At 47.5% G+C, this 25,806-nt stretch overlaps 1 protein-coding gene across 3 annotated transcripts; it reads right to left on the minus strand.

Annotated features, from left to right (window-relative positions):
• On the minus strand, positions 1 to 25,806 carry Adgrg3 (adhesion G protein-coupled receptor G3). Of its 3 annotated transcripts, XM_087206057.1 has the most exons (13): positions 25,609 to 25,806; positions 16,186 to 16,360; positions 11,521 to 11,656; positions 9,831 to 9,977; positions 8,927 to 9,061; positions 8,449 to 8,488; positions 8,252 to 8,352; positions 8,007 to 8,119; positions 6,034 to 6,222; positions 4,968 to 5,248; positions 4,712 to 4,805; positions 3,491 to 3,765; positions 730 to 1,020 (listed from the first exon to the last, which is right to left on the minus strand). In XM_087206057.1, the coding sequence occupies exons 1-13, from the start codon at positions 25,658 to 25,660 to the stop codon at positions 905 to 907; spliced, it is 1,854 nt and encodes a 617-aa protein (XP_087062183.1). In that variant the 5' UTR covers positions 25,661 to 25,806; the 3' UTR covers positions 730 to 904. The 3 variants fall into 3 exon arrangements, with proteins under 3 accessions (XP_004843211.1, XP_087062178.1, XP_087062183.1); XM_004843154.4 differs by lacking the exon at positions 6,034 to 6,222 and having other exon boundaries at positions 1 to 1,020; XM_087206052.1 differs by lacking the exon at positions 6,034 to 6,222 and having other exon boundaries at positions 561 to 1,020; positions 3,576 to 3,765.

Genomic DNA, 25,806 nt, shown 5'->3' on the forward strand with positions numbered 1-25,806 from the left:
CAGCAAATATGAGTATTTATTGAATAATTGCACCAATTTGGCTTGACATGGGCCAGCCCTGGGCTTGGGCTGGGCTGGAGTGGTAAGTGAGGCTGCTCAGGTCCCTGCTTGGGAAGGGAAGGTCTACCCTCTGCCCAGCAAGCCTCTCCCCCACTGACCCTCAACCCCACACACTGAATGGATCAGTGTGCAAGGCCTGGGCCCATTGCTTCTGCCTCCCATAATGACAGCAGATCAGAGGTCCAGCCACCCACCTGGCAGTCAGGTGACACACACACCTCAGGGAGCCACACACTAGGTGACAATCTCTGAAAACCATTGTTCCCAGCCCCCTGGAGGTCGGCTGCCCCCTGAACGGTAGCGTTTCTTCCATGAGGATGATGCTGGTGGGTAGGCAGAGACTAGGATCAACCCACCCCCAAACTAACTTCTAGTTTACAATTCCCGGTTCCCCAGGAACCTCTTGAATAGCCTTCAGGGGGACGGACAGCCAGGATGCAGAGTTGTAACAGGGAGAGCAGGGAGAGAGGCTGGGGGCTCCTTCAAGGGGCTATGCCAACCAGACTCCCTCTTTGGGATCAGGCCCCTGCTGAGACCAGAAGGTGGGCAATGGCAGAGAGCCAGAGAGCTTTGCTATGCAGGTAGGGCAGGAGGATGGTGATGCTTTGTTGGTGGGGGTCTTGGAGCCACAGGAACTTCAGCCTCCTGCAAACCTGAAGTTGTAGACTCTCGGGCCCACAGATGTATCTAGCTGGGACATTTGAGGCCACATGGTCCAACCTGGTCCCCATTGCTTCCCTCTGCAGCCACAAGGTACAGAGAAGGCAGCTGAGGCCTAGAACAAGGCAGGGAGCCACTGAGGCCACACAGTGAGCCAGAGGTGATGAGAGCAGGGCTGCACCTCCTACTCATGTGACACGGAGCGGGCCTGGTCCAGGTGGGCAGTGGTGCCGGAAGAGGAGGATGTGGAGCTCCAACTCGGAAAGTAGAGGATGGTGAACCAGCAGAAGATGAAGACGCCTGCGGTGGAGAGAGGAACTCAGTGAGCCTGTGCTAGGCAGCCTGGTCGGTGGCTGCTGAGGGCAGAAAGGCTCCATTGTAAATGTTCAAGGATTTAGGAAAAAAAGCAGGCAAAAATAAAACCTACTCCTATAAAAAGAGAAACCCACAAAAAATTTTGGAAATGAAAAGCAGAAACCTTGAAATAAAATATGTACATACAAGGGCTGATCAAAAAATAAGGTGAGCCACCTGCCCTGCAAGTGCAAGGACCCGAGTTTGATCCCCAGTACCAAAAAAAACAGGTGAATATTAAAATTTTTTTTAAAATGCATTATAGTAAAAGACACATTGCCATGAATCCCCCTCAAAATACTCCTGTCTCTGAATACACTTATCTCATCATTCTTGCCACTTTAAAGCAGTGCTGGATGTCTTTTGTGGGTGTATTTACAAAGTGTGATAAAAAATATGATGAAAGCTGCTGCTGAGCGCCATCCTATGGAAAGGCAGGTTTGTAAAAACATTACAGTGTATGGGCTGGGGATTTAGCTCAGTAGTGCCATGCCTGCCTCGCAAGTGCAAGGTCCTGAGTTTGATCCCTGGTACTGGAAAAAAAATTATTGTGTATCCTCCTCCACCTGATTCACTGGATCTGGCACTATGTGACATCTGGGTCTTCTCCAAAGTCAAAATGACCATGAAAAGCAAACATTTTTAACTGAATCAGGACATCAAGGCAGCCATAACAGCACAAGTAAAGACAGAAAGTGGCAAGAATGATGGGATAAGTGTGTTCAAAGCAAGGGGGAAGTATTTTGAGGATTATTAATGACAATTTTTTGCTGTAATTTTTTTCTGTTTAAAACACTCACCATATTTTTCAATCTCACCTCATACATCTATCACAGAAAAGAAAGAGCAAAATAAAGGAATTTTCAGACATACAAAACCACCACCATTACCACAGTTGGCTTTGCCACTGTTCCTCTGTAAAAAATTACTACAGGATGCATTTCAGCAAGAGGGAATGTGTGGGATATAGGAAATTAGAGAAAGTACAGACATTGACTGAGAAAGAATATGTGGGCATTTAAAGGAAACTCATAACTAAAATGCTATAGAACAATAACAATATTGAGAAGTGTCCCATGGGCAGTTAAAATGTACCCAGGGCTCTGTTGGGAAGAAACTAGAAATTCCAAATACTCTGGACTCAGTAGAAGTTTAACTAAACAGAGTGAGGCATGCAGGCTGAAATATTAAAGTAACTTCTGAAAGAATAATGACATAATCCAAAATTTCAAGATATATCTCTCCCCAACCTTTAACCAGTGAGACTTTCTAGACATGGATTCAGCATTCTTCAGCTGGGAATAGCCTCAGATGTCCCCAAAATAATCATCTCTATTGCTATTAATATAGTTCCTACATACCAAAGATCTACTGGGTCCTACATTTGCTTGATTAGTTATTTGTTATGAAATATGGAGAGATAGGAATTGAGATTGTCCTGACTTTAGAGATGAAGAGGGCCTGGGTATCTGGCTCAGTTGGGAGAGTGCTTGCCCTACATGCTCAGGCCTTAGGTTTGATCCCCAGCACCATGGGGAAAAAAAAGAGAGATGAATGAGGATCAGAACTGTTGAATAACTTGCTGGTGGATGGAGCTGGGAATTGAATCCACATCTGCCTGGCCCCAACCACGATGCACACAGTGTCATGGAGGCACTGGGAGCCACCCCTGGTCTTGTGAGTTTGTATCCACTGCATCTAGGATAGCTAAGTTCTCAATGATTGGCCCAGACAGGATGAATCTTATCACCGTCTTCTTGCCTGATACCCTCACAGTCAGGCAGGATATCTTTTAGAGCTGTGTGTATGTGAATAAGGGATGAAGGAGCAAAGACTATAGGTGTGGGAAGGAAATTGTGACCTACTCTCTGGGCTCCTCCTCCTTTCCTGGGATGTCAGAGGAAGGAGGAGCTGGGCCAAGTAACAGACATAACAATCATCCCCTTCTTCCCTCAACAGCTACTTAGAGACCCTATCCTTGTCATGTGGACATCAAATCACATGACCTTGCCATTCTAGTCACATCTGATTGGACTAGAGATGGCCAGCTGACTTGCAAGGTTTTATACAGGCAGCCATGTTGGGCAGCCACTTGGGGTCATGGTAGCAATGGGGAAGAGTAAGAAAATGAAGGAGTTTCCACAGACACCCAACTAGAGATAACACATAGCTTCAAAACAAAAGAGGGGAGAAGAATATGCTTTGGTTTGTGTGGCTTTTCCTTATTCTGGTACTGGCCCCTATGAATCAGCTTGCTGCCCTAGACCCTAAGAGAGCCCCAAATACGTAAAGTCAGTACCCCTGATTTGCGCTAGCCTCTGTGGAGTCCTCTTTGTCCCAAACACCCTCTTCTCCACCTCCAAGCAGCCCCTGAGGCAGACAGGCAGCCCATGCCTCCCTGGCCCCAGAGCCTCACCTTGCAGGGAGTTGAAGAAGGCAAAGATATAGATGGTGGACAGACCTAGTGGTGTGAGGATGGCCAGCCCCCAGGTCATGCCCACCAGGCTTGAGAGGCCCAGCACGGTGAGGACGGCCTTCCAGTTCTGTCCTCGCTCCTTGCCTGCTGTGGCACTGGTCAGAGTGAAGATCTTCCAGGCCACCAGGGTCAGCACCACAGCACCAAAGAGGAAGGTGATGAAGAAGTAGCCGTGGACAGTGGCATAGAGGGCAGATTCTTTCTGGAACCAACACCTGGAGGAGGTAGATGATCACAGGGACTGGGAGAGGACACCGCTAAACAGCAAGCCCCAGAAGCCTCCCCTGGCCGACCTTTTGGGACCAAGAAGTTGCTTTCTCACCATTTCTATCCATCTGCCCCTGGTCTCCCTCTGGGCAAGAGGCCAGCCTGGTGTCTGTAGACAACAGGTGTAAAAGGGCTGAATCAACTCCAGGGGCATGCTTCATTTGCCCCATATCATATTGTAAAAATCCTGAATTAGTAGCCACACTTGAAAACAGAAGGCTTGGCATAAAACACCCTCTCTTAATGGTGACCAGCAGTTCTTTAGATGGACAGGTGACTTCCAGTCCACTGCAGTCCTCTCCTGGCCACCACATGTACTTAGATAACCTATTTGGCCTCCGTGGATCCTGCATTTGGGGCCTTGGGGACAAGGGCAAGGCTCCAGTAGCCCCTCATAGGATGAAGCCATGGGCTCAATGATGAGCACCCTAGAAAATCATTGGGTGGGAGTCTGGGGGCTCAGCCCAGTTTCACTGCTCCCTGTATTGCAGGGCAAAAGGGCTGAAGGGCCTGCCCATCGTCTCCCCCATTGTACAGATGAGGAGACTGGGACCCCAGGAGAGGCCAGGCTCTCCCAAGACACACCTCTAGTAGTCAGGGGAGAGACTGGGCTGCTGGAATTATTGGGCAGGTTGTGACCCACCCAAGGGCACCTGAAATCCAGCCTGCCCTCACCAGGTTGAGTGCTAGGCATGGGGGGGAGTCACCTTTTTTATTTTGCTTCCTCTTCCTGGGCCTTCTCCCATTTCACTTCCTCTCTTCAGGTCTCAGCTTACATCCCTGTGCCCAAAGCTAGGTAGATCTGAAGATTCTGGCTTTTATGTTCTTCCCCCACCTCCCTCCAGCCCCAGGATGTGAGCCTGGTGTCACCTTGCTCCCGTGGCCACCACTTACAGCTCCAGTGATGTGCGGTTCTCCTGGTCACGGATGGCATAAAGGCCATAGCTGTTGGCACTCCCAGTGCCAATGACCACTAGGGCAGGCAAGCCTGGGCAGGAGGAGAACAAGTGGCTATTGCCAGGGGGTCCTGGGCACATCTACCTCCAAATCCCCTCCAGCTGCCCATCCCTCGAGCCCTGGGCTTATCTGAGAGGGCCCCTCCTGCTGCCCAAGGCCAGCCAGCACCTCTGCCCACCCAGGCAGCACCCACCCCAGCCCGCCAGGCTCAGCTTCAGGAAGTAGTGGCTGAAGTAGGTGTTGAAGACCCTGATGGAAAGCAGGTAGAGGTGAAAGGCTTCCAGGCTCATCCAGGTGAAGGTGCAGAGCAGGCAGTAGTGGAACACGGCACCGCGGGCCCAGCAGGTGGCACTGGACCCCTGTGAGCCGCTCCCCACACTGACCAGGAAGGTGAGGTTCAGGAGGAACAGGCTACTGCTCAGCGACACATGGATCTTGGGGGCATCTTCCGACTTGAACCTCTGCAGGGAGAGCCTGGGGCAAGAAGGGTCAGTGGGGGGCCCCAAGAGCCGAGGCTCAGTGGAGGTTCCCAGTCCTGTCTGTGCCACCTTCTTGGTTCCACCCTGGCACCCTCACTGTCTGAGCCCAAGTGTGAGCCCTCAGGTTCAAGTCCAGGAGCTGTCTCATGGCCTGAGGTCCCTGCGGCTCCTGTCCTCCAAGTGTCATCGCTTGACTCCATGCATTAGCCAAACTGCACAGCCTGCCATTTCCTCAGTGCCTTTTGCTTTCTCGTGCCACCCAGATGGGGCACATTCTTCCCCCTGATCTCAACACCTTTTCCTACTCCTTGGCTCTGCCCCTTCTTGGCCTGCCCAACTCCTACACTGCCTTCACAACCCTTGGGACATTTCCTTCTTGGGAAGCTGCCCCAAATGCTCCAGAGCCCAGGCTGATTTGGATATTCCCAGCAGTGCAATGGAACCATATCCTCCTCTTGCTATCATCTTTCTGTGGACCCAGGGCCCCAGCATAGTGGGCAGGAGGGCCCTGGATTCATTGTTTGGGTGACAGGGTGGGTACAGGATGGGTGGATGAGGCTTAGGATGTAGTAGGGAGAGAGAATCAGAGAGGGACAGGGACTTTGAGAGTCACAGAGCCTGGGGCCACCTCTCTGCCCAGTGCTTCCCAGCAGGGCTCACCTCCCTCACCATGGGGCCCCCACTCTGAGTTCCTTGCAAATCAGATCCCACAGGACTCTCATTCGAGGGATGGGAGCCTGTGGCAACTTGGAGGAGCATAAGGGACAATGTCGCCCTCACCTGAGATGCCAGGCCCCACCCTTGGGAGCTGGTGACACTTCTGCCTTGCGCTCCAAGCCCAGCTCACAGGGTCCAGCAATGCAGCCAGCTGTCAAGTGGTGCTCAGCTTGTTGGGGCTGGGGACAGTGTCGCAGGCCAGCATTCGGAGAGGGATGGGTGGGGCAGCACCACTCACTCAGGGGCGCTGGCCTGTGGTGGGGTGGGCGGGCTCATGGGGCTACAGCCCAGGGCCACACCATGACAGAGGCATAGAGGCATGTGAGGGGGGAAGGGGAGCCCAGACTGGAAAACGGGGACCCATGGGGTGCTGCTCCAGGCCGGGCTTGGTGAGCTGGGGCTGCAGGAGTGGGGGACAAGGCAGGCTAGGTTGGGGTGCTGCTGTCAGGTCCTGGGGCTCCTCAGCAAGGGACAAATCTTGGGGGAGCCAGTGGACAGTGCTCTCTGCTCTTCCTGCTTGTCCTGCACCTGCTCCACACACTCGACACGGCCCCAGGTGACCCTGAAGAACACCCTTCCCCACGCTCAGCCACGAAGCACACAGGGTGGTGGTGGTCAGTTCTGTGCCAGCTCCACTCTGAGAGCAGGCGTGGGCCAGGCCTGTCCAGCAGTGCCTGTGGGCACAGGCTGGTCCCAGGCAGAGTTGTAAAACTCCACTCTGCTGTGTGTACGGATAAACTGCACGCACACACACACACACACACACACACACACACACACACAGAGCCAGCCAGTGTCATGGGTGTGTGACTTCTGCAGGGCCCTGGGCTCACCAGGGCCCCAGTCTTGGTTAATACTTTGCTATGACCATCCTGACATTCTGAATAACTTCGCTGTTGTTGTTATTGTTTTGTAGTTCTGGAGACTGAACCCAGGGGCCTTCATGCTGAGCTACATCCCCAGCCTATTTTATTTTTCATTTTGAGACAGGGTCTCATTAACTCACTAACTCACTAAGTTGCCCAGGCTAGGTTCAAACTTGCCGTTCCCATGCCTTAGCCTCCCAGAGAGCTGGGGTTACAGGTGCGCACTACCACACCCAGCATGTTGACTTCTGAGACAGGCTCTCACTACATAATCCAGGTTGGCCTTGGACTTACTATGTAGCCCAGGTTGAGCTCAAATTTATAATCCTCCTGCCTTAGCCTCCCAAGTACTGGGATTACAGCTTGTACCACTGCGCCTGACCTGAATAATCATTTCTTTTTTTTTTTTTTTGGTACCGGATATCGAACTCAGGACCTTGAGCTTGCGAGGCTGGGGGAGGAACCACTGAGCTAAATCCTCAGCCCTCGGACCTGAATAATATTTGTGCAAGGGGCCATGCATTTTTATTTTGGGCTGGGTCCTACAAATTATATCCCTACTCCTGGACACACACACACACACGAATGTATATCTAAAATGATGAAAACGGAAAGAGGTCTAGTCGGCAGAACTGCATCACTATTAACATCCTGGTCTTGATACTGTACTGTGTTATATAAGATGTTACCACTGGGGGAAGTTGGGAGAAAGGACTATGAAAATTTTTGCAATTTTCAGTTCCTTTATAATTATTTAAAAACAAGTTTTTAAATAAAAGAGATCTAAATCCTGGGGTTATATTTCTTCCTGAGCATCTAAGGAGCTGTGAAGTGAGCCTGGATCTTCCAGGGGCCCAAGTGTGAAGCCACGGACATGATTGATGAGGGGAGGGCAAAGCTGGGAGAGGAGAACACCAGGACCCAAGGACTTCTTTTGAGGCCCTGGATCCAACCCTGCCTGAAGTCCATACATCTTGGGTTTTTCAATTGCGTGAACCACATATGCCCTACCGAGGTAAGCCAGACTGGGTTGTGCTTCTGCCACTTGCAACAAAACAGCCCTGACACATTCAACCTCTAACCCAGCTCTGTCAGAGAGGAGATAAGGAGTGAAGAGGGTAACACTACAAGGGCCAGAAGAGGGTGTGGAGTGGAGACAGGGTCACTCACCTGAGAGCCATGTAGAGAATGATGGCGAAGACGAGGAAGATCATGGACACTCCACAGCCTGCCTGGGAGATGCGTGTAAGGAGCTCCACGGAGGCCCTGTCCAAGATCGGCCTCTGTGGATGAGCCCCAAGTCGGGACCACATCAGCTGGGGCCAGGCCCACGCACTCCAAAGGCCCTGGGGAACCCTCCTGGGGGGCAGGGACTGGAAGCCTGCAGGACTGCTGGGATCGGAGTGGGCTGTTACCAGCAGCAGGGCGAAGAAGGTCAGGTGGTCGCAGCGGCACACAGTCTGCTCAGCTCCCAGCTGGGTGGAGCAGCCCCTGGAGGCCCAGTCTCCTGTGGGCCCTGGATGGGGCAGGAACATAGAGGAAGGATGAAGAGGGGTCCTCTGGAGCCCACACCCTCCTCCTGTCTATCCCAGAGAGGTCCTCCATGCCCTACCTTTAGTCACATCCCAGAATACACAGGTGAGGGTCATGTTCTGAAACCAGAAAATGAAGTCTCAGCAGGGGCAGGTGGAGGAGGGGCAGCCTAGCCTGCGTGAGCCTTGGATAAACCACACTGCTGTGGGCTGTGTAGGAGAACCAGCTGCATCGATTGATGTACCTGGGTGAGGTGCTAACATGGCTGTGAGGGGGCACTGCAGGTCAGTTTACGTGTCTGTGAGTGTTACGCAGGTGGGTGTGGGGTGCAGTGTGCACACAGGTGGGTTTGCCGGGTCCTCATCTACACTTCTGTGAGCACAGGTGTGTGTATGGGTGCAGCCACACATGTGACCTAAGGGGGCTTTGTCCCTGAGCACAGTTGTGTGTATGGCCCCAGTGCCTTCCCCCAGGTGGACATGGAAAGGTAGAGGGCACAAGTTCCCATGTGCGTCAGCTCTGCCTGCCTGTCTGCCTTGCCTGGATAGGAGACTCACAGAGGGGTGATGCTGGTGGGAGAAGGTGATCTCCAGAGGATCCGACAGCCCAGTGACAGGCACTTGGCCCACACTCAAGCCAACCACCTGGTTGTTCAGCACGCTGCCATCCTCCTCCTGGAGGAGGCTTGGGCCCTGTAAGGGGAAATGGGAAATTTTGGCTGGTGGGTCTAGGAACCTCCAGAACCTGTGACCCTTGCCTGGAGGTAAAGTCTGAGGCTAGGGGGTCAAAGAGCCATGAGGATGCATAGGAACCTTCTCCCTGCTACTCTCTGTAGTGTCCCACTCAGGCTGGGTCAGGCCCTGTGCTCCACATCAACCGGTTGCAAAGCCATGTTCCTGATGGCACTGCACTGCTGGCCTCCAGGGCTTCTCTGCCCTCTTAACTTCAGGGCACAGGGCTAAAATCAGCCTGGAGACAGGAGGCAGAGGGGGCCTCCAGGTGCATGAGCACATGCACATCCTGGGTACATGTATCTGCACATGAGGGGATGCGTGCCATTTGCATGGCTGTGCATGGACATGAACATGGACATGTTCACACCTGAGCACACACAATTGTGTATGCACAGGTAGAAAGGGACACTCATGTTTGTGCATGCACAAGAACACACAAGGGTAGGTGAACAGACTTGGTGCCTACATGCAAGCCAAGTGGTGAGAGGCATTGGCATGAGGTGCCAGTATGAGTCTTCAGGATATGGACTCTAGAGCCAGCTCGGGGATGACCGGGCTGCTTTGAGACACTCTTGAAGGCTCAGTACCACCTCATCCCTCCTCACTGATCCAGAGTCTCTGGCAGGGGCTGGCTGGGGTAGGAGTCCCTGGTGAAACTAGCTTTGAATCTCACAGTTTCCCTCCGTCCTCAGTGAGGACTTCCCTCAGTGAGCAGGCCTCTCCTCACCTTGAAGATGTTCCCTGAACCAATGTCCAGAACAGTTATAGCCAAGCGCACCATAGGCCTGTCGCCCGGCAGGGATTCAAAGAAGCTCTTGGGAAGCCAGACTCTGTCAGAAGGCTTGTCCTCGACCTTCATCACCTGCCTCGGAATCTGCAACCACAGACCCAGGGGTTCCCATCTTTACCCAAGGATTCCAGACCTCAACACAGGTCCCGCCACTGCCCCAGCTGAGACAGGAAACTGAGGCAGCTGGGTACAGGAGCAGCACCTAGAGACTGTCAGCTCTGAGAGGTGGGGTAAAGGGCTCAGTCCAGGCTCTGCTCTGGGCCCAGGGATGAATTACAGCACATATGGACTCCACCCTTTCCAATGTGGAGAACAGAGCTAACCATGTTCCTGGGTGGCCACCTCCCATGCTGAAAAGAACTGTGAAGAGATGACACCCAGGCAAGCTCAGTTTGCAAGAGGGCCAACTGTGCTGTGCTTTGGATTAAGGTCCTAATAGGCCCCTGTGTTAGCATAGAGCTTGGTGGTGGCGGCATCTTGCTTCTGCCTTGGAAATAATGGAAAGAACAAAGTCATTAGGAAGAAATTCAGGAAGGGAAATGACAGGAACATAAGAATTCACATGGAATGTGAAATCCAACAATAAATGTTTTAAAAATTAAGACTGGTCAACATCTTAAAATAAGCCTCAGCAGTAATTACAAAGCATGTTTTGTTCATCTTCTCATCTCCCTGGTTCTCCTGGGGCTGCATCCTGCTCCTGCCTGATGATGGCCTCAGAGAAATCCTGTGTGCACATTGGAACAGGGGAGCTAAGAGTCAGAGCTCAAGAGCTCTACTTCCTCCTTCTCAGTTCAGCCCTTGTCAAAAGGACATGTGGGTGATTTCTGGGGCCAGTCCACACCCGTGCAGTAGGCTCAGCTGCCTGGCTGATATAATAAAGGGTTGAGAAAGGGCCTCTCTTCCAGTTCCCCTTCTCCAGACATACTTACAAGGCCCTTGATAATACCCAGCTTTCCTGGATGCCTGGATCTCCACCCTTGGGTTCATTTCCCCAGGGAGCCTGGAAATTCAATGAGCCCTCACTGTGCCAGAAATTTCCTGTGCACTATCTCACTTGATCCTCCCTGTCACCTAAGAAGTGGGCAATACCTTCATCATTTTACAGGTGAGGAAGCTGGGGCTCAGAAAAAGTAATTTACCCCAAGTCACAATGGCTGAGAAGGGGAAGGGCTGGAATTTGAATCTGTATCAATGTAAATGCAGGGTCCTCTTGTTTAGCCCTTTAGTTGCCAAGTTTGCCCTTTCCTTGGTTTCAAATATGTTCCCCGGGCAGAAGAGCTCATGAGTATTTTAGACTTGGAGGAGCCTGTGTGCTGAGTTTACAGATAAGGACTCCAGGGCACAAAGAAAGAGAGGGGTGTTCCAGAGGATACCTAGTGTAGTGGTGCAAAGGCCAAAACTAGATAGCACCTAGGTGCCCTGACCACAATCCACTGGACCTCCCACTTGTCTGTACCAGTACCTGGATCACCTATGCCAAGGCTCTGCTTGTTCAGTTACCTCTACTGGATGGGACCTGGGAGGGTTAAGCATGATGGGCACCAGGACAGGATGTAGCTCTCAGAGCTGTGAAATGAGCACAGAATCTGACCCAGCCAATGGGCATGGGGAAGGAAGCCTTCACCTGAGAGGGCTTCAGAGAGAAGAGCAGGTCTTCTGAGGTGTCGATGCTGATGTTCTGGACCAAAGACTTCACAAAAGGCCTGTCCACTGTCTCCAGTGAATTCTCCACCAGGTAGGACTCATAATGTAGCCAGTGTCTGCAAGGGAAGGGGCCAGGGATCAGGGAGGTAGCATTTTGCAGGCTGAGGTACCCACTCACCAGGCTGCTGCAGGGAGAGGGCTGACCCAGAACATCAAAAACTTGAACTCACTGGAGGAACAAGAAAGGTGGTTTGGGAACCAGGTTGGCCCTGAGGGAATTGGCCATGGATCCCTCTGAGCCTCTTATGTGTCTATTTTTTCTTTTTGTGATAAAATATATATAACAGAATTTTCCATTTTAAAGTTCAATTCCATGGGAATAAGTGCATTAACAATGCTGTGCAACCATCACCACTAACTAGTTTCAGAATATTTTCATTACCCCTAAAGGAAACCCCATACCCTTTAAACAGCCACCCCTTCCCCCTTCTCCCAGCCTTGGACAAACATTAAATCTACTTTAAATCTCTACGAATTTGTCTACTCTGCATATTTCATACAAATTGAGTCATATGTGGCCTTTGGTGTCTGGCTTGTTTCACTTAGCATAATGTTTTCAGGGTGCATCCATGTTGAAGCACATGTCATTGTTTTATTTCTTTTTATGGATGAATACAACTTCACTGTATGGATATACCACATCTTGGTTATGCATTTATCTATTGATGGACATTTGGGTCTTTTCTACTTTTTGGCTATAGGGAATAGTGCTGCTGTGAAAATTCATGTACGAGATTTTATTTGAAGAGTTGCTTTAAGTGCTTTGGGTATATGCATGAGAACAGAATTGCTGCACCACATGATAATTCTTTCTAACATTTTAAGCAGCTGCCAAAGTGTTTTCCACAACAGCTACACCATTTCACACTCACACCAGCAAAATATGAGGGTCCCGATTGCCCCACATCCTTGTAAACACTTACAGTTCTTCACTTGTTGTTTTATCTTAACTGTAGCCATCTTAGTGGGTGTGAAGAGGCATCTCATTGTGCTTTTGATTTGTATTTCCCTAATGACCAGTGATGTTGAGCGTCTTTTCATGTGCTTTTTGACCTTGCATCTCTTATTTGGAAAAAATCTCTCCACACACATTAGTGAATTTATTGAATACTAGAAATCTAACTTTTGGAAATTGAGCAGTGTGGGAACTGATTGCATGGGAACACAGCAGGTGTTGGAACCACATACAACATGAAAGATAGCAACGGTCCCTTGCCGGCTGAGGAAACCCGGGTGCGCTCTCCGTGGTGCTGAACCCTCACTGTCTACCAGGTTCCTTTTCCCAGGCCCAGGGGCTGAAGAACTCTGGCCCATTCTTCCCTAGCAATTGTGAAAAGTGAGGGCTGAAGTAGTACTGGGAGAGAAGGGAACAAAGAGAGAGACAGCTAGACTATGACTATGGGAAAGGAGTAGCCATGGAGACAAAGGGGGAGCCTTTTATTTTGTCATCATTTGTGAATAGTAATCAAGGTGGGAAACAAACTCTAAAAAGATTATAGAAAATATATTGTATAACCAAAACAGTAAGCCATACAAATATATACAAATATGCTTGAATGGAAAAGGCATAGAAAACCATCCAGCCAGAAATAGAGACCAATTGATCCTAGTTTTTATTTGCTTTAAAATATCTAGGTGTGCTGATTCTTATGCTCTTCTGTTGAACTGGCATCTATTTTGATTTGGACTTTCTTATACCAGAAGCAGGGATCACTTTTGACATAGTGTCCAGTTTCTACACTACCTCCAAGTTCCTTCTTGTGTTTAATCCAGAGAGCTGCCTTATACCCCTGTGCCTGGTGGCCATTACCTGTGGGATAGCTAAGATCAACCTACTTACTGGCTCTCCTGACTCCCAAACCTTGCATGGCCATGCAGATGTGACACAGGGGCACCTCTCAGTCACAGTGTGACTCACTGGAGCTCAGGCCTATCTCTCTTAATGCTGCCAATTAAAACTCCCTTTGGAAAAAGTTTGGATAATTCCCTGAGCCCCAAGAAAAGCTTTGGCCCATGGACCTTTCTCTCCCTGCCTGCACTCCCTAACTTATCCATGTCTGTGGCCTCCAGGTGTGCCCTGTGCTCCCTGGGATCCCTAAGTGATAAGATATTTATCCATACCTTGTGTCCTTCTTAATTTTTTTCTTTGTTTTTTTGTATCGGGGATCGAACTCAGGACCTTGTGCTTGCAAGGCAGGTTGGTGCCACTAAGCTAAATCCCTGGCCCTCCTTCTTAATTTTTGAAGGGTATTCTTCATCTTAAAGATCTAAATCACAACATCAGGGTACTTTAAAAATTATTTAAGTTGTGAAAGATAACCCATATTCAACAAATTCAAAGCATAAATGTACAGTTGAATTATTAACTATAAAGCTGACACTTATGTATCATTTTCCTTGTCTGATTTATATAGTTACTCAGATTTCTTTGGGCTAGTGTTTGCATAGTATGTATTTTTCCACATTGTGCCTTTTTTTCATAATAAGCAGTATGAGGTCTAAAGACTCATCTTTCAATTTGAAAAGATCTCTTCACATTCTCCAGCCTTCTGAATGTTCAGAAAATTCACTGAGATGATGGGCCCCTGAATTCTTATGGGGTTTATTTCACATATTTCTTCCTAAGGCACCTTAAGTACTTGCTGCTTTCTGCTCATCAGATCTAATCAGCACAATGCTATGACTATAGTAGACAAAAGGGTCATTACAATTTAAAGGAGATAGCTCAAGGTGCTTGGCACAGTTTGTAAGTGGTAGAGTTGGGGACAAAGTCCACATTTTCTCACCCCATGCCCCTGTTTTGTTTTGTTTTGTTTTGTTTTTTTGGTACTGGGGATTGAACTTGGGACCTTGCGCTTGTGAGGCAGGCAGCAGAACCACTGAGCTAAATCCCCAGCCCATGCCTCTGTTTTTTCCAAGATGCTACCCCCATCATGAGGCAGCATGAAAGGGGCCCCCAGAATAGATTCTGGGTGCTGGGAGTTATAGGTGAGGATGGGGCCATTTTCAGCCCACTGGAAGAATGTGATTCAGTCAGATTGCTGTCCTAACATGAAGCCTGTGCGTACAGGGTTTTCATTCATTCTTTCAGCAAATAGTGAGCACCAGCCATAAGCTAGGTGCTTTTGTGGGTACTTGGAGGAGTTATGGACAAATGTAATTAGAAGGGAGAGGACAGTGGGCAGAGATACTTTTGGAGCTGACTCCTGAGATGTTGTACACTGGAGATCTTCTCCCTCACCCCATCTAAACCTGTCTCTCGGTTCTGTTGACCCCACATCATCTGACCTCCCCAGTCCTTTCCTATCCAGGTGCACAGTTCTCATTGCAGGAGGCAGTGTCATTCTGCAGTCACACCCCATGATCCTTCTGCATCTCCACCTCTATGTCCTTCTCTAAACTGCAACAATCTTTTTAAGATGCAGAGTTGACCACACTCTCTCTGACCTTTGACTCTGTCATTTCCTTGCTTCCTGGGGTTGGTCTAGCTTATACAACTGTCACTCCTCAGTCCCTGCTTGCATTTCTAATCCTGTCCTCTACCTGTCCCACCTTGTCCCTTGTGGCCTCCATCTCTCAGCACTTTATACTCTCAGGGTTCAAAGTATTGCAGTCCTCTGCAGCCCTGCTGCTGTATCATCTGCCATTGTCTGGAGCCAACTGGAAAGCTGTGCACTCTTCAAAGCCCTTCTTCCGTGGTTGCCTCCTCTGTGAGGCTTTGTTAGATTTCCCTCCTCTGGCGTAAACTGGTACCTTGTTTGCCCTTGTGTGTTCATGTAACTGGCATCTCAAAGTGGAACTTTAAAGTTATATTTTTTTTCTATTAGAGATAAGCAACTTCTCCAAGCTTCCTTCTGCCGAGTGCATAACCAACACCCTGTCTGTTCTCCAGCCCAGATGAAGTGACAAAATAGACAGATGCTGGCCCAGAAGGCTGGAGCTATTTCCTTCCCATAAGAAATGGGACAATAGGGCCAAGGATTTGGCTCAGTGGTGCTGGTGCCTGCCTCAAAAGTGCAAGGTCCTGAGTTCAATTTCAGGCATGTGAGAGAGAGGGAGAGGGAGAAAGGGGACAATGAGCTGAAGGTGGCTGGATGCATAAAGCAAGTGTGAAGTCTGCACTGTCTCTCTGTGCACCCCCTCCCCTCTGGTCCTTACTATAAGAGACCCCTGCCCACCTGTGCACAGTGAAATGGTGATTTGAGGCAAATGAGCCCCTCTATCTCCTTGGAGCTAGCTTTGAATAAATCCTTTTTCCTCTTCACCAAAATCTATGGCCTCCTTTGATTTTGTCGGCAGCGAGGTAACGAACATGAGTGTGTGAACCTAAGTGGCTGGTAACACACTCTGGAGTCATGGTTATTTGGGTTCTCATCGGTCCCTCCACAACTCACAAGAACAGATGCTGATTCGTCGTTGTGTCCCCTGAGTCAGTGGGGACCCCTAGTTGTCAGGGGTGGGGGACTGGGTGTCAAGCAATAAGATGGGAGCAGTGTTTTCTGGTGCCTTTGGGACTGATGGCCTTGTCCCTGCCCACTACCCCCCTTCTCCCCACATGGAAGCCCCAGATTCCCACTTCTCTCACCTCTCCAGGTTCCCTGGAGCACAGGAGTCACTGCTCCCTTCCTGCCTGCACTCAGCAAAGCACTGGGCTGTGTCGTTCAAGTAGTAGAGATCAGACGGGTCTGGCTTGTTGAGGAGGCTCTTGCAGGGGTTTCTTGGCTCTTCCTTTCTTGGCACACTGGTGGACTTTGCTCCATCTAAGGAAGAGGTCACAGTTTACAGGGCCAGGATCCCAGCTGCAGCCACCTGCCCCTCTCCAAGCCTTGGTTACCAAAGTGAAAGAAAGTATCTACACACATTCACAGGCCGGTGGGTGCTTTGGGAAAAACATGAAACTTAGTTCTGGAAATAAATTTTTTCCTGTTAGCGCTATTACTCCTTTACTACCTCCTGCAGGGATTTTGAGCTGCCTCATATCAGAATCTGTAATCTTTATAACTGTGGCTACAACCCTCACAGCTACTGATACTGTGAATACCTGGCTTGTGGTTCCATACACACTGAAGAATGAACATACTGAAGAACTAAAAGAGGAAGTTAGGAGAGTTTTGATGGGAAACAAGAAGGAGAATAGAATAGCTCCTGGATTTTTAGGAGGGGTCCCAAGCCAGGAAGCTGCATGGCCACTTGATCTAAAATCACTTACAGGTAAAGTAGGGCACAGGGATTACTTAACAGTTTAGTGGTCACCTGTCACAAGTGGCCCTGTGAAGCTAAAGAAATGAGCAACTGGAACTTAGGCTCACTATCCCAGTTCCTTTACATAGTGTTTGCAGTACTGAGATCTTAGAAAGAACTGGTTATTTTGCAATATAATTTCCTCAGAACTCAGGAACTTGAGCGGGGCGGGGGGGGGGGGCATTCACTCCTTTTTAGGAGGGAGGGGCAGCATTCCATGTTGGCTGAGGAATGTTCATTTCTTGTCCAAAGTCCTAGTTTGCTATTTATATTTAAATTCCCATGCTTTGGTGGTATGGCAGACCACCCAATTCTACCTCTGCTGTTCCCCCTATCTAACTGCCTCACTCATATGTTAATTAAATAAATTATCTTTACATTTTCCTCTCTCTGAAGAAGCATCCTTAACTGCTGCTAAGGGAGAACAGAAGATGTGGGGAAAACAACAGTCCAGGACTTTCTCCAGACAGCTAATCTAAGGGGGCTTTGGTAGATGTTAGGGGTTCAGCAGTTTCAGACTCTTTAAAAGGTCAATCTAGTGAATCCTAGTAAAAGGAGTTTGGCACAATCATCGTCGGCCCTATCTGTGTGACCATTTGGAGTTTGACCGTCTCCACTCTAGGTGAGAAGAAACAAATTTTATCAAGAGATTAAGCATTGTAAATTAAATGTAACTTTTGTCAAAAACATGCAAGGTCCAAACAAGAACGAGAATGAAAAGGAAAATTGGAGGAAGGGGCCAAGTTTAGATACTTTTTTTTTTTGGTACTGGGACTTGAACTCTGGTCCTTGCGCTTACAAGGAAGGCGGCGGAACCACTGAGCTAAATCCCCAGCCCTTTAGATACTATTTTTAAGGGAGTGGAACAGAGATTGTAACCAGCAGGGTCCTAGACCTGTCTGTATGGAGGTCATCTCTAAGTCTAATATTTCTTTTATTGTTTTAAAAATTTTTAAACCTGATCTGAATTATTTATCTAAAGACAAAAAGTTTTGTTAGTGCACAAATCCCTCTAATTTTTGCTGTAGGAAGATGGAGAGCTCTAGTTTAGCTAAGGAATTTAAAGACTGTTGTTGAGCTTTTATAGATGTTACTGTGGCTTTCTAGCCTCATTAAATCATAACAGTGGTCAACTAAAGGTGTCGCTGGCGACTGCCATCAGGGGCCAGTGCAGTTATTGGAGCCTCCTTTCCTTACTGGCCTATATTATTATTGGTTTATATATCTTTTGGTTATACTTTCCTGCTGGCTGTTTAAGACCAAGTTAAAGTGAGACCTGTGCTAATCAAAATTAACCTCTCACTATGCATATCAAGGTCAGTTAAGGCTCCTCAGGTGTTACTTCTGGAACCATGTATAGAGCCTCACAGCTCCTCTGTCAGTGTCATCTGCCAGGAAGGGTTATGGCCTTGCTTGGTCATATGGCTTCCTATGGAGGCACGGGAGACATTCCTCTCTTTAGAAACCCAACAATCTCCCTGCTCAGGAGATTGGGTAACTCACCAGAGTTGTAGGATCTCATAGAAATTTATCCTTATATCCAGGGTCTTTATTGATCTTAGAGAGCCAGGGCCAAAATATTGACTGTCCTCTTAACCCAGTTATCCTTTTAGCTTCGGTCTCCAAACCTCAGTTGTTGAACACCAGGAGTTTAGTTATACCAGTATTGCAGCAGGAGCAGTAGGTTTAACTATCTTATCTAGATATCAAGCACCTTGCTGGGGATTTAGTTCAATGGCACCACACCTACCTTGCAAGCACAAGGTCCTGAGTTCAATCCCTATACCAAAAAAAAAAAAAACCAAAAACAAAAACCCTAAAATAAAAAATAACTAGATATCAAGCACCTTGAAATACAAAGTATGACCAGAAAACTTATTTTTTACCCATCATGATTGTCTTAGGAGTCTAATTTCGGTAACTGCTAACAGATAACAATTTTAAAGTTTTAGAGAAAAAATTTGAGATGAAGAGAAACATTGCATTTTAGCATGACAATTATGATGACATTATTATATTTGAACAATTAGGTTTTTGGGGGGATTTTTTTGGTATGGGGATCAAACTTGGGACCTTTTGGTTGCAAGGCAGGCAGTGGCACCACTGAGCTAAATCCTGAGCCCTGAACAATTAGGTTTTGTTATTATCTCCGAAATATGTTTAAATTTCAATTTTAGTATGAAATAACTTTTTAGTCAGTTATCTTTAATTATAAAATATTAAATGACATAAAGAAACTTTTACCTAAATTTGTTGTAGTCCCCCCCAATTGGGGATTGAACTAATGACCTTGTGCTTATGAGGCAGGTATGGCCCCAAGGAGCTAAACCCCCGCCATTTTTTGTTTTTTTTATTGGTGCTGGGATCAAACTCGGGACCTTGCGCTTGCAAGGCAGGCTCTGGAACCACTGAGCTAAATCCCTGGTCCCAAAATTTGTTATTTTTAATAGAGTATCATTTAAGTAAAATATACTTGTTTATAGAGTATAGGTTTGTTGTTGTTTTTTGTTTTGTTCTGTTTTGTTTTGTTTTTGGTACCAGAGATTGAACTCAGGACCTTGAGCTTGTGAGGCAGGCAGCAGAACCACTGAGCTAAATCCCTGGAGCGAGTATAGGTTATTAATGCCCAATCTCTAATTATTAGAGTGACATTGTCGGGACTGCACAGTGTTTAAGAAGTATCTTTAACTATTATAACACAGTCACTGCATATAACAATCACACAAGCATGAAAATCTATCCACATTATCTGACTGGCTGTCTCATATTGGATTGGCATGCATATTTTATTACAAGCAGCTGGAAAATAAGTTAGAGAAAGCCAGCTGCTGGAGCCGGAAAAAGTTGACCACCATAAATAACTTTAGCCAGGAAGTCATTAGTATAGTAAGATGTTTTTTCAGTTTTGCATCTTTGAAGTCCTGTACATTTGGGAAAGACAAATACATTTAATATATCATGAGGTTAGCACTAATTAGCATCACAGCTATATAGGAATCTTTACATGTATTTACATAGTTTTTATTTTTAAGCAAAATTTAGACTCTTTTAACAGGTTTATTGTGTGTAATTTCACTGACAAGAATTGAAGGACATCTTTAGAGCTCTTGTAAATTTAGGAAGTGATGGCTGGGCATGGTGGTGCATGCCTGTAATCTCAGCACTTGGCAGGCTGAGGCAAGAGGATCACCATGAGTTCAAGGCCAGCTTGGGCAAAATAGTCAGTTCAAGGTCATCCTGAACTACATAGTGAGACTCTGTCTCAAAAAACAAAACAAAACAAAAATTTAGAAAGTGGTATTGATAACTATGAATAGACTTTATTACCCTATATATACATATTTTATTTATACAATAGCAAAATGTTTGTTCAAAGCCAATAGATGTAGACCAAGTTGTAAATGGCAGGGTAAAATTTAAAGAGAAGCCAAATTTTTAATCATTTTATATGTCTAAGGTCTAGATGTATATTATATAAAAGACAGCATCTATTAGTTACTTTGAATGTATTGATCTTATTAATTTTAATTTTATAAATTTAATTTTAAAGCATATACTCACCACATAGTTTGCTTTTAGATGTATCTCTAGTCCCAGATATATTGGTTGTGTCATAAATTAAGATAATAACTGTTTATTTAACCAATCATAAACTGATTATTGAAAACATTTTATGAGCCAATACTTAAACAATCTTTAACTCTTAAAGCTCAATATTTAGTAACTAAAAGCCTAACAATGGAAAACACAAGAAAAACTATCTTAGTAAAATATAGAAACTTTGCCTTTTAATCTAGATTTGTAAGTTTAACCAACAGCATCTCATTATCTTAAGAAAACCTAGTTGTTTTAGACAGAGAAAGCATAAACTTTTAGTTATACCCAACTTAGTTACATATAATATATAATTTTAAGGACATTTTTGGAGTGGGGCTTAATAAGACTCCAGCAAAAAACTGGACAAACTGTACCCATCAGTGGAGAAAAACTGAAGCAAATGGCTCAGACAATTGCTACCTTTAGAATAGAGTGGAGTTTAGTTCAGTAATTCCTCAGTAAGGGGTCCGCACTTAGTTATCTTAACAAGTAAAATAGATAACTCATCTTATTAACACTTTTTTTTTCTTCTGGTACCAGGATAGAACTCAGGACCTTGCACTTTCAAGGCAGGTGCAGTGCCACTGAGCTAAATCCCAAGCTCTAGAATTAACACTTTTTAAAGCTAACTAATTAAACTATCTCTTATACTACCTACTGTAGTAGGTAAAGAATACAGCCAACTAAGGCTGTATCTTCTCATCAGCAAAGAAGAGCTGATAATATCTTCCTTTTAAGCTTTAGAGCAAGATTAGAGATAATACACATAAAGGAAATGGCCCATCAGTTGGTATTCAAAAAACCATTATCTATACTAAGAGATGAGAAGTTTATTCCAAGACAGATTACTCACATATGCATGTATTGGTGTGTGTTTGTGTCTACACATCTCTCTCTCTCTCTCTCTCCAAAGGTCATGCCATGCAAGACAGCCAGCAAGCCAATGACGCAGGCAGTAATAGGAATTTACCAACAGGCAAGGAATTTAGAAAAGACAGGAATTTATTTCAGTCAGGGCACACTGTCAAGAGAGATGGTGGGTGAGTTTCCAAGAGAGGAATTGCACCTTTAGGGTGAGAGATTGGGGTTTTATAAGGGTTTGAGGATGTAGAAAGAGGATCTGGCAGCAAATGTGATTATCTAGAGAATGTCTTTCCTGAATCATTTAGCATCTTGTAGTTCTTCTGGGGAGAACCTGTGTTTTTTTAAAAAATTATACGTTTACTGTTGCAGTTTTGACAAGAACATTTCTTCTGGTTCACAGAAGACCTTTGGCTTTAGGTAAAGAGTCTGTACTCATTAGGAGGAATGAATGGCCCTTACCTCAGAGGTTTGTTTCTATCAGTGTTGCTATCTTTTATCAGTACTGCTAATCTCTTATTGGAGCCTGCTGTTAAGGGTTTTAACCCCTGTGCTGCAGTGAGCAGCCAATACAGGTAGTAGTACATCCATAGAGTTAAAAAACCTAAACTGGTGATGGCAAACCTTTCAGAACTTTCAGTGATAACAAACAGCACACGTGCCATAGATTCGCCACCACTGATAAACTATACACAAGAACACAAAATGAAAAAGTAAAAGTCATCTTTCTTGCAGATCCCAGCTTATACCCCCAGAGTTTACCACTCTTAAAAGTTTATTTTGTATGTATATATAAAAAGAAAATTTCTTGAGACATGATCTTGCTAAATTTCCCAGGCTGGAGTAGAATTTGTGATCCTCCTGCCTCAGCCTTCTGAGTAGCTCAGATCACAGGAGTGTGGCACTATGCTCAGCTGTATGAAGATCCTTTTTTTGGTTTTTTGAGACAGGGTCTTGCTTTGTAGTGTAAGCTGGCCTTGAACTCACTGTGTAGCCCAGGCTGGCCTAGAACTCATGGTGATCCTCCTGCCTCAGCCTGACAAGTGCTGGGATTACTGTATATAGATCAGTTAAAAATTTATACAAATAAGATCACTCATTTGATATATCTTGAAGAGATTTTCACCTTATTTTTTATATAGTTGTGAGGTAGGAAAGAAAAAATAAAAGAAAGAACACAAGGAAATCATAACTAAAAACTGTACTTTGTAAGAAGACTGCAACTTCTGGGACTTAGCCGAAGACACCTAAGCTACTTCTCCTAGCTTGTAAAGATATTTATCACACATTGCTTGATGAGAAAAGGCAGGTGCTAGAGGAGCACTCTGTGATGGATGTGTGGTTGCATTTTAAGTAAAAGGGAGAGAGGTGGAGAGGAGGAGGAGGAGGAAAGAAAAAGAGAGAAGGAAGAGGGAAGCGGAGGAGGGAGGAGTGGAAGTTGTTGCCTCAAGGAGAGAGGACATTTCTGTCCTCCCAGCCCCTCTGTCTGCTCCAGGGGTTATGGACAGGTGCAGGCCATGGGATGGCTGAGACCAGAGCTTCCCTCCTGTTCTCCCGCCCTGTTGCCCTCCCATTCTGCCCTGTATTTCACAACTCACTGATAGGAAGCTCTTGGCAAGAATCCAGTGCAGAGCAGCACAGAGAAGATTGCATCTGGCCCAGCCAAGTAGATCCTGAACTAGGCCTGAGTGTGGGAAGAGGCCCCCTCAGCCCTCCAGACACCACCACACTCACCCATTGCTCTCCCTCCTCAGCACCCCGTATGGGCTCAGCTTTGGGCAGAAGGCTGGAGCCAGAGGGCAGGAGGTGGACAGAGCAGGCATTTGCCAACCCCTCTTCCACACAGACCAGCGGCCATTTTCCCCTCCTTTGGGACTCCCTCCCTTGCTCCTCAGCCTCAGAGTACCGAGATCTTCCCTCAGGCAGACTATCTTTTCTTTTTCTTTTTCACATTGTTGTTTCCCTTTCCCAGTCTACACCTTTGGAAAGGGTCCTTCCCCCCTACCTGTTTTCAGTGGCCCTGAGGTTAATCACTTCACACTGAGCTACATCCTCAGCCCATGTTATTTATTTATTTAAGAAATTTTTTGAGACAGGATCTCTCTAAGTCATAAAACTAAGTTGCCCAGGCTGGGCTGGAATTGTGATCTTCCTGCCTCAGCCTCCTAGAATGCTGGGATTACAGGCACATGACCCTGCACCCACCAGCTTGTAAAGTGGCCCTTTAGGAAAGCTCCATTGCCTGTGGGAGCATACATCTGTCCCCTGCTCGGTCCTAACAGCCCAGTCCCCAAATGCTGATCCCCATCACTCCTTGGGACTAAAGTAGCTCTCACTCAGCTAGACTGGGAACCTTGGGGCAGGGACCATGTGGTTCTGAGGTAGGATAGAAGAAATAAAAGATAGGTAAAAAGGAGACAAGGAAATTGGAATTTTAAAATTGTACCATACTTATAAAAACAAACAAACAAATAAAAACCCCTACAGCTCCAGCCCATAAAAGTTACTCTGAAACCCTTTTCCCTTCCAGGAAACTCATTCAAAAAAAAAAAAATCCTAAAGGTCTTAGAGACACAATAAGCCTGTAAGTTGGGCTCTGGACCTGTCCTTTTCGCCTGTGAATTGAGCTTCCTCCATCCTTGAGGAAGCAGCAGTATTAGCGGGCAGCAGATCTCAACTTCAAACATAGTTATGGCTTGTGCTCTGACAAAGCCTGCCAGATGGTAACCGACAGACCGTAGGAACACACATCCTAGGTCACCCATCCTGAGATGCTCCCAAGACCCCAGAGACATATGCAGCTCCAGCCCATAATGTGCCTCTCTCTCTTGAGGTCTGGCACTTTATTTTTTGAGTGTGGACTAAAATCTCTCCTGGTAAGCCCTTCCCGTGCCTCTTACTGATGAGTTCTGAAAATTCTTTTTCCACAGTGGGAGTTGGGGAGCCTCCAACAGTCTATATTCAGGGTGGGTTAAGCACCTCATCTCAGCTTCAAGCACCTCCTCAGACCAATTGGGGGTTGGGTGGCAGTACCAACACAGGGCCTGGCACAGCGCTGAGGACTGCCTCCAGACTTCTCGAAGGAGTGACTGAGGAACAAGTGGATGAATGGGAGAAGGAAGGAGTGGATGATGAGTGGACCGGCAAATGGACACAAACACCCACAACAGCAGGGTCCACCGCAAGATATGAAGCCACGAGGCTTCATATGTCCTTCGGATGGCTGTGGCCTTGCCCTGCTGGAGTTTGCACACCAATCAGGCACATACCACCACTCAGGGCCGTGGAGGCCCACCAGTGAGTAACAGCTCTGTGAAGGCCCCGAGTCCTGAGGGGGCCTCTGGGACCTGGTCATGGCCGCCATCAGTGATTAAGTTAATCCATCCATCCAGGGTTGCTTGTATGAGGACCTCCCCGGCCACTGAGACAGCACCTCCATTTTTTACTCTGTTTTGAGCCAGAAACTGAACTTTGCCCATCACTGAATCTCCCAACATTTGAAGAGTTCATTGAAGCCCAAAGAGGTTGATCCCTGTGGCCAACATCACACGGCCAGATACAGGACAGACACTCAGGGAGACAGACATGAAGGCCACTTGCTGAAGCTAGGGCAAACCCCAAGGAGCTCAGATGTGAACGAATATCAGGGAAGGGACTGTAGAGCTGCCGCAGAACACCTGAGAAAGGCTAGGGGGTGAGGGATGTGTGTGTGTGGCGGAGGGGGGGGCGTTGTCCTGGGAGAGAGGGGAAGGCAGACCTTCAGCTGCTTCTGGAGACCCTGTGTGTCCGGGAGGGTGGAGGGCCAGAAGCTCTGGATCATGGCCCTTGTCACTGAGGACAGTGGTGCCGTGGTGAGACATGGATGTGTGGGTGGAGTGGGTGCAACCCCTATCCAGCCTCAGCTTCCAGAGAGCCCAATCCCCTTCCCCAGGAGCCCAGAGACCAGCCAAGTAGCTCCTCCCAGGCCCACCCATGTCCCGGAACCAGGCCTGTCAAGAAGCCACAGCTGGGATGAGGGGAGCTTCCTCCACCTTCCAGTTTACAAGGGACTGTGGAGAGACAAAGGGACCTGAGACACACGCTGACGTGGTTCATCGGGATGACAGGACTGGCCCAGAGGGACAAGGCTGGAGGAAGGGGGGAGGCGGTCATGGTGGGCTCCTCAGAGGACACGTCCCAGACCCCCTAGCTCCTCATCCCCCTGCCCTGCCCCTGCCTTCTCTTGGGTCTCCGTCTACCCTGCCCTGGGCCCATCTGCAGCACAGGGTCTCCCAGGCTTGGCAGGAGGGGCCGAGGAGCCAACACTTACTTGAGGCCAGGAGCAGGAGGAGCAAGGCCCACAGGCCCCTGGGTGTCTCCATCTGCAGCAGTCAGAGCCCTGTGGCTGTCAAGTCCTCTGGTCCTGGGCTCTGTCCAGCTGCCTGTCTTCCCCCTGCCTGCCCCACACCTCTTCCTGTGGCTTCTTTCTTCCTGCTCAGTGGCACCATCGGTTGGGTTGTGAAAGGTG

Source organism: Heterocephalus glaber, unplaced genomic scaffold, assembly GCF_053883595.1.
Source record: "Heterocephalus glaber isolate CG9 unplaced genomic scaffold, H.glaber_assembly_v1.0 deba00000071, whole genome shotgun sequence".
Taxonomy (NCBI): Eukaryota; Metazoa; Chordata; class Mammalia; order Rodentia; family Bathyergidae; genus Heterocephalus; species Heterocephalus glaber.